The sequence below is a fragment of the Mus pahari genome, chromosome 3, assembly GCF_900095145.1.
Source record: "Mus pahari chromosome 3, PAHARI_EIJ_v1.1, whole genome shotgun sequence".
NCBI lineage: Eukaryota > Metazoa > Chordata > Mammalia > Rodentia > Muridae > Mus > Mus pahari.
The window spans coordinates 48,263,685-48,271,733 of record NC_034592.1 but is presented as its reverse complement, the minus strand read 5'-3'; the positions used below and the strand labels follow the sequence as shown (position 1 = coordinate 48,271,733).

General features: G+C 46.5%; 1 protein-coding gene across 1 annotated transcript in view; it reads right to left on the bottom strand.

Annotated features, from left to right (window-relative positions):
• Window positions 1-619: 619 nt before the first annotated feature.
• Tbr1 (T-box brain transcription factor 1) overlaps window positions 620-8,049 on the bottom strand; it is a 9,828-nt gene continuing 2,398 nt past the window's right edge. Inside the window, exons 4-6 of the mRNA XM_021193633.2 lie at window positions 7,292-7,450; window positions 6,162-6,223; window positions 620-3,146 (exon numbers count right to left, since the gene is read on the bottom strand). Coding sequence (XP_021049292.1) covers window positions 2,291-3,146; window positions 6,162-6,223; window positions 7,292-7,450 — 1,077 coding nt within the window. The 3' untranslated portion in view covers window positions 620-2,290. The remainder of the gene's footprint in view (window positions 3,147-6,161; window positions 6,224-7,291; window positions 7,451-8,049) is intronic.

Here is an 8,049-nt window from a genome sequence, read left to right as displayed (position 1 = left end):
ACCCCAGGTTGCCCCAGGCGACCCTCAATCCCCAACCCCTCTCCAAAGCAAATTTTTGATTCGGTTCTTTAACAACAACCTTTCCCTGTGTTGGTTCTGTGGGTCTTTCTCCACCGCACCCTAAACAGTGCCCTGAAACCTCCCTCTCAATAGATGAAGGCCCTTCTGAGTTTGCATTTATAAAGATTCGCCACTCACCTCCAAGGCCTCTTGGTAAAACCAAAATTTTCAGCATATGCAGGCAACAGTTTATCTTGACTTGCCTTATATTGCACCCTACTCTAACCTAATGCCTCACAAATTACTGTGTGAACTTTAAAGAAATCCTCGGCTCAAGTGCAGACCCTCCTTGTCCTGTCATTTCAGCTTCGGAAAGATTGAGTGCTGGGACAAAGACAGTTCATATCTTTTCCTAGAAAAAGCATACAGCAGCAAAGAGAGCTATACTCATGGGGAATTAAATAACTGTAAATAAATAGGGAAAAGGTGGTACTATAAAACAGCGGGTGTAGGAAGTGGCTACTGTCAGAACTAGGGAGAGGGGCCAGTCTTGCTTAACCCCTAAAAGCCATGACCTATAGTAATTCTTTGCAAACTGTAAACTGCTCTCAACACCATATTTAGCGTTTTACCAGATTTATTTTACTTGTTATACACAGACAATACAAACGAGCAGAAAACAAAACGATTCTCAGTGGAGTGTGTACTTGTATAAATTATTCAATTCACAGACAAAACAAAACAAATATAAAAATCACAACATTTGATTTACAGAAGAGCCAAAGTATACACACGTTTAGACCCTGAATTCCTATTAGGAAAAAATCCCCCCATACACTGGAATCTAGATTGAATATTGTGTATGATGCATATTTCACATTGATTTTAAAGTACAAAAAAGTATAAGTTTGCTACACAACATTAGAAATCCTACTAATCTATTTCCAGGGGGATTAATGCTCCTTATCAAATATAACAAGACTTGGGGGGAATCAGTCTTACTTGCAATAATGCTAGTGTTTTCCCAAGAAAGTCAAATTTCAGCTGTCTCTAAGTGGTGGGGGGAATCGTTTTCAAACTAAAATGCAGTAAAATATACAACTCACACAATTCATCTTCACTAGACTACACTATAGTTACCAACAATTCAGTCGTCTATATCATGAGTAGATTATTCGTTACAAAGATTTACAGCATATAAAGGTGGAGTGGGGTCAGAAACAGTTTCTCAGCATATTTGGCACCTGCACAGACCAGTAATGGATTTGGCACTTTGGGGAAAAACAAATAAGGCAAAATAATATTGCTGATGTGGGGCCATTCCATTTAGAAGGAAGGGAGAAACAGAACTCCAGTTAAGTCTGCCTGGCAGGCGTCCTGTCACTTACTGGACTGGCCTAGGGACAGACAACTAGCTCTTACAGGTGTTCAGGTGGATTCTCCTTAGCTACATTGTGTGCACCAGGGCACACAGTGGTTACATCATGCAACGGAACTGAGAAGTGAGAAAGCCACCACTATGAAGTGCTTCGTGTTTCCAGAGCCTCTTAGAAGATCTTTAATAACTCACAAGAAAACAAAGGAAATGGGAGAAGAGAAAGAATGAGAGGAGAAAAAGAAAAGGAGAAGAAAGGAACGGAATAAAAAGTTAAGCGTGAACTGGTTTTGTGCCTTGACAATGAGAATAAAAACTAGCCATTCGTTACAATAAATTAACACTATATACAATCATTTCACAGGCTTTGTTCCACTAAAAGTATTAACATCCCTACCATCCATCCATCCATCCATCCACTCGGGTATAAGAAAGGACGCGCTGGGTGGGTGCAGGTTCTAGAGTCAACATCCTATGGTTAAATAGGGAGGCCAAGACAAGGCGGGTCGGAATCGCTGCTGCCTGGCAGGACTGCCCAGGTCTCCTAAAGTTGAAGAGTTTCATTCCAAGAGAAAGGAGAGGGTGAGTGGGGCAAGGGATGGGGGGGGGAGGGGGGGGGGGGGGGGGGAGACGGGGAGGATCATAACTTCACAGACGATAAGTTGGAAAACCACAAGGTTTTACAGCCAGGTTCAAGGTCGGTGCGCTAACTGCAGAGAAGGCTGTGCAGAGAGAAAGAAAGAAAGAAAAAAAGAAGAGTTTTAAAATCATAGTGGGAGACCTGCACTTATCCCCGCAGACGGTCATCGAGGGTCAAGTGAAAGAGCAAGTGCGCTAGAACGGGCCTGGGGAGGAGGACGTGGGGCCGAGCTGGGGGTCCGGGGACACGGGCGGGCGGGCGAGCGGGCTGGCGGCCTAGCTGTGCGAGTAGAAGCCATAGTAGCCGCCTATGTCCTTGGCGCAGTTCTTCTCGCAGTCCCGCTGGGCCAGAACCTCGCTCTTGAGCGGCGACGAGCTCTCCGACACCGGCGTATCGGCCGGCGAGATCCGCCTCCGCTTGGCCTGCTCGTAAATCCCCGAGTCGCTCGAGTCGATGGATTTGATGGAGGAGGGCGTCTCGATCCAGCTGGAGTCGGACAGGTCCTTGGGCTTGGCGTCCTCGGCGGCGGGCGCCAGCGGCGAGCGCTCGGCCGCCAGGCCCTCGGCCTCCTCGCCCAGATAGGGGTTGGCGCCGGCCATGCGCGCGGCGGCCGCGGCGCTGTTGGGCCAGCAGGGGAGCACGGAGCCCGACTTGGCGCCGCAGTACTGCGGGGGGCTGCGCGCGCCCCAGCCCGAAGGGTCGGCGTAGTAGCCGAGCGGGCGGCCCGTGCAGCCCGCGGCCTGCAACGGCAGCGCCTTCACGCCCGCGGCCGCGTACGACAGCAGCGTGGCCGCGTTGCCGGCGAAGTCCGTGGCCGTGTCGTAGGCCGAGGCCGCGAAGTCCAGCCGGTTGTTGGCCGGCGTGACGAACCAGCGCTGCGGCGACGGCGCGCCCGGGTCCTCGGCCTGCTGCGGGGACAGCAGCCCGTTGGTGTGCGGCACGCTGCGGTCCGTGCCCGGCCCGGGACCCGCGCCGGCGCCCGGGTGAAAGCGGGCCTTGGCGTAGTTGCTCACGAACTGGTCTTGCAGGAAAGAGCCGGCCATGGCGTAGCGGGCGCCGGGCACGATCTGCGAGCGCGGAGAGTCGTTGGGCGACGGGGTCAAGCGGTCCATGTCGCAGCCCGTGTAGATCCTAGGGGGAGGGAGACAGAGAGAACCGAGGGGTGGCGCGGAGGTCCCTTTGGGGTCCTGGAGGGAAAGCCACCTCTAGTTTTTGCCCACCCGCACATGGTCTAGCTGTAGGTTGCGCTTGCCATACAGTTTGCAGATGGCAGAAAGGTCACACACCCGCAAGTTCCCTGGTCCAAACTGCACAGATACCAGTTCATCTCCTAGAACCTGAGCGGGACGAAAAATGAAGAGTGGAGGTCATCCATCGTCCCCTGTTCCGTCTAAATGCACCGGGACCAAGATGGGGCCTAAATCCACTTAGCCATCAGTTGTGCTCACATTATGGCCGAGTTATCCAGGCGGCAAGGTACTATTTGCCCCTTGGGCCTTTCCTCACTGATAAATTTCTGAGTGAAATTTCTAAACAAGTGACCCACTCTCTCTACCCATTTAAGGCCTCCTGGGTCCATTGAGATGTTCAGACAATTCCTTTTCTTTTTCTGGGTAGTTTAAGAAATCCCCAGAGGAGAAATCAGCATGGGGAGGTTGGGGACCGAAATGTCCAGGTAATCTCTCAAAGGCTGACTTCCACTGGCCTTCAGAGCCCCGAGGATTGCTGCTGGAATACTTTTTGTCTTTCCATTATATAAGCCCTTTAACTCCCAACTCTACTAATGCAAGCAAACAAGAAACTACTACTTGGAAGAAAGACACCTGATCAATAAAATTCTTTAGAAAGTGGTGTACTTTCCTCTCATCATTTCTACTCAGCTTTTGGCCCATTACTAGAAGGAAAAGCGGAAGAGAAAGACCCTCTGGAGAAACTCTTACAGTTATCACCCTCCATCAAACAACCTACAACTAATAACGGCTAACCCTCACAGAGTTTAGTTGTGCCTCACTGTGCAGATAGAAATTATTCACATGAGCACAGATAGATAGATTTATGTAGCTCACAGCAATCCTCTTGGGTGCTGTGTATAACTCCACTTTCCTGATGAGGAAACCGAGGCAACAGAAAGTTCCAGAATTTGCCCGTTAATCGAGAGAGATTGTGTTTGAGGGAATTACTTTACATAAAATAAGTCTTTATTAATGGGTCTAGGAGATTCCATTCGACTTGAACTTGGATAAGTGTTTCCTCACACATATACACACATACCTCTCTCTTTATTTAGCTCACACATAAGTGTTTGCATCTTTAGTCAACACTATTTGAAAGAGCGCCTCAGTATTGTCAGATCTGAACCCCAAGGGGAGAAAACTCCCCAGGGTGTGGCCAAGCAACCTTCTAGAATCTTCTGAACTCTCATTCCCTCCCACATTGCTCTCTGATCCAACAAGGCCCACATTACCAACCTTAGGGAGGAAAGAGATTGCTAAATCTACTCCACTCTCTCTTACTCCCCCAAACCCAGGAATTAGTTTTATGCAGATAAGAAAGTTACATGGATTTAAGAAAGGAAGGGACTCATCCAACAGAAGGCAGCCCCAGGAAGAGGGGAGGATGAGAGTAACTGTGTCTGCTCAGGTGCATTATCTACCCCCTCCTCCACCCAAAAGCTCCTCTCCTGAAACTTGAATTAAGTTTCAAATTTAAAAAAAAAAAAAAAAAAGTAGAGAGAGCTAGGAAGAGAAACGATTAACAAGGTACAAATATCTTCTGTTTACCACCACAATATTTGTTTTTGTTTTTGTTTTGTTTTTAAAAAGCAGTCTGCAAAAGATAGTTTAGATGTCCATCCAGGTCTCAGACCACTTGGGATTACTGAGTTGATTTGTGCAAAATAAATGCTATGAACAGATGTTCTTAACAGAATTAAAAGCTCAAAATCTATACAACTCCCTTCCAGCAACTCTAGTCTTGTGGGCCACATTCTTCCCACTCTTTTGGGCCCACCTTTCTCTTTGTATTTTAAGACCTGGAGTGGCAAAGTTTTATTCCAGAGAATCATATTCATGAGGCTGGGTTCCTCTGAACTGCTTTTGGGGGATACGTAAGAAAGATGGAAGTAGGAGATAACACTGACTTATCAGCCGGACATTTTCGGAATGGACTGAAGGGCTGCCTGTCTCTTTCCCCACACATTTAACCTATTCCTAGTCAAAGACTTCAATACTTTAGCTTCATCCCAAAGTCAGAAAATTAAAGTGCATATTTTTCCTTTATGTTTTCTAGTCATACAAAAGAAGGTGAGTTGTGCAAGCCCACTTTACATTTTGCTGTATGACACTATCTGGAAACTCTTAGGACTATGGTCCCTGAGTGAAAATCCCAGAACAAATCTAGAAAGCATTCAGTTTACACCTATTGCTGTCCCAGAGGACAGCCTTGCTCTGAAGAAGACACAAAGATAGGTACAGGGCAGGACGGGCCAGAGGGGGGCGGCTGAAGAAGGGGAACAACGCATTTAATGAAACCACAGATACAAAAATTAAGCAAAGACACTTCTGAAGCTTTCAAGTAAGAGGCTACCATATCTCAGCGCTGCCTAGAGCCTGTGGTGACTGTAAGTTAAGTTCTGCTCTCAAACTTGCCTGGTGAAGGCACATTTTCAGTCCATAGTAAACTTTACAGGAAATGCTTTCACATAAAACTTGGAAATGGGTAAATAAAAGTCACAGAGGCCAAGGAGACAGTGACAACTGCCAGAGGGAGCCACATGCACTTTCAGGCAGAACAATCTAAGCTGAGCATCTGCAGTTACACATACAGCATGCACTGGGGGGAACCAGGGCGGCCCTAGCCAGCCAGCCAACCCCAGAAGCCACCAACACCAGAGGCCGTCCAACAACTTTCGAATGTGAAAGAAAGCTACAAATGAGTACAGGAAACTTTTAATAACCAAAATCACACAAATACCAAGCCACGAGGTCACCAGAGAGGAAACCAACAAAATAAGGATGGGGAGATCTCCAACAATTTTCTCCAGCAGTTTGACTTTCAAAATCCTTAAACACAACAATAGACCCTAAGCTAATGGCCAATTCAGCAGCTATCTGAGAAAAAAATAGAAAACCATGTAAAACTACTTACGTGTCATAGTTGTCTCGAAATCCTTTTGCAAAGGGGTTATGATCTATTTTTAGTTGTGTAATCTGAAAAAGGAGAAGAAAGAGTGATTGTGACCTCATCTTCTACACAAGAAGGTGTGTGTTTGAGAATATATCATCTGCCATTTGGCAGGGACTTGGGCCTACTGAGTCACTAAATAGCAAAGTTCTCTAACAGAAATTTGAGAGACTAGCAGAAAAGGAAAGTGATTAAAAAAATCGGGAACCAGGGATAAAGTTATGAGAACCAGGTTGAAATTAATAAATAATACCTAAAAGCATTTCACTTAGCACTCCTGTATGCTATAATTTGATTCAAATAGTCATTTTAAAAGTCAAAAACTTTAACTCATTACTGTTTTCAAGAGTTTAACCAGGTATTTTCTTTTAAATGGGCTAATTCTGATTCTCAACTCCTCACCCCAAAGCAAGCAAACAAACAAAAACTGTAAACTGCATCTTAAAATTAGGTTGATTTGAAATAATTATTTCATTTCTGATATTTTCACTTACATGACAAAACACAGAAACACAGAACTTTTATACCTCTAGATTCACAACAGCTACTAAAATCAACTTTTACAAATACTTCAAAAGTTCAAATGCTAGAAAACTGAATCCGTCTCTGTAATTTTTCTTTACTGGCCTTCACACATTCATGTCTGAATGTGTCTGTACATACTACACTCTTTTCTGTTTTGGACTCTCCTTTTAGCCACCAGTTTCTGAGATTTTAGAAACACTTTATTTTAGATTTCATGGCTTGCTAATAGAATTCACAGGGTAGATGCTGAGAGGAAAAAAATGACATTTTTGAAAAGAAGAAAACACACGTTTTAACGTATTCTAGTTTGAGGACCAAACTAAAGCTTGAAAAGCACTGGTCCTGGAAATAGGTATGCAAAACACAGCTGGGGCGTCGGTATTTTGGAGCTGGAAGCAAGCAGGCAGAGCTTTCCCACCAGCTTGTTATCTGGAGGAAGGGCCTAGCAGACCCCTACCCTAAACCTTGCTGTAGAGCCAGCTGTGGCCCAGGCTAGTCTGAACTGAGTGATGGAGTACTAAGGGATTTGGAGGTACTACTCGCCCGTGCCCAGCCCCGAGCCTCCTTACATCGGTGTTCTGGTAAGCGGTGACAGCGATGAACTGAGTCTCCGGAAAAGTGAACGTCTGGACGCGGCCTGGCTGGCTGGTGTCCTCTGTGCCATCCTCATTCACTTCCACCACGTGCAGACGGGGCTGGTACTTGTGCAGGGACTGTAAAACCACCATCTGTCCGGCGAAGAGAAAGGAGAGCGCCTTTACCGCGCGCCCGTTCGCACCAGCCTCGGGGCTCGCTCTCGGTCGGGCTGAGCCAACTGGAGGCCACTGCTCCAGAATAGCTGTGGGACTCGTCTCCGGGTGACCGGGTGACCTGGACACACTGGCCCGGGTACCTTTGGAAGCCCGGATCCTCTGGGCACTGGGGAAAACCAAGCCCAAATGCCAGTGTTCTGTCCCTTTCCCCTAGTCCTCCTTAGAAGAGGAACAAAGATTTTTCACAACCTACAAATCTCAACTGATTCCTTTCTAAATCAACCAGCATTTGCTTTTGGAAAGGTGAATCCCAGAATAAGGTCAGATATGAGGGAAAGAGAACAACTTTGTGGATTCAATATGTTTTGGGGAGGCAGAATTATGATTTTTGAAGTCTTCGTTGATGGAAATAAATTCTACCGTGTTTTGTGAAGCTGTAAACTGAAGAAGGGTGTGTGGAGAGAGAGAGAGAGAAAGAGAGAGAGAGAGAGAGAGAGAGAGAGAGAGAGAGAGAGAGAGAGGGAGAGAGGAAGAGAGAAGAATAATGATACATATTCATCTCTTTGTACCAGAGA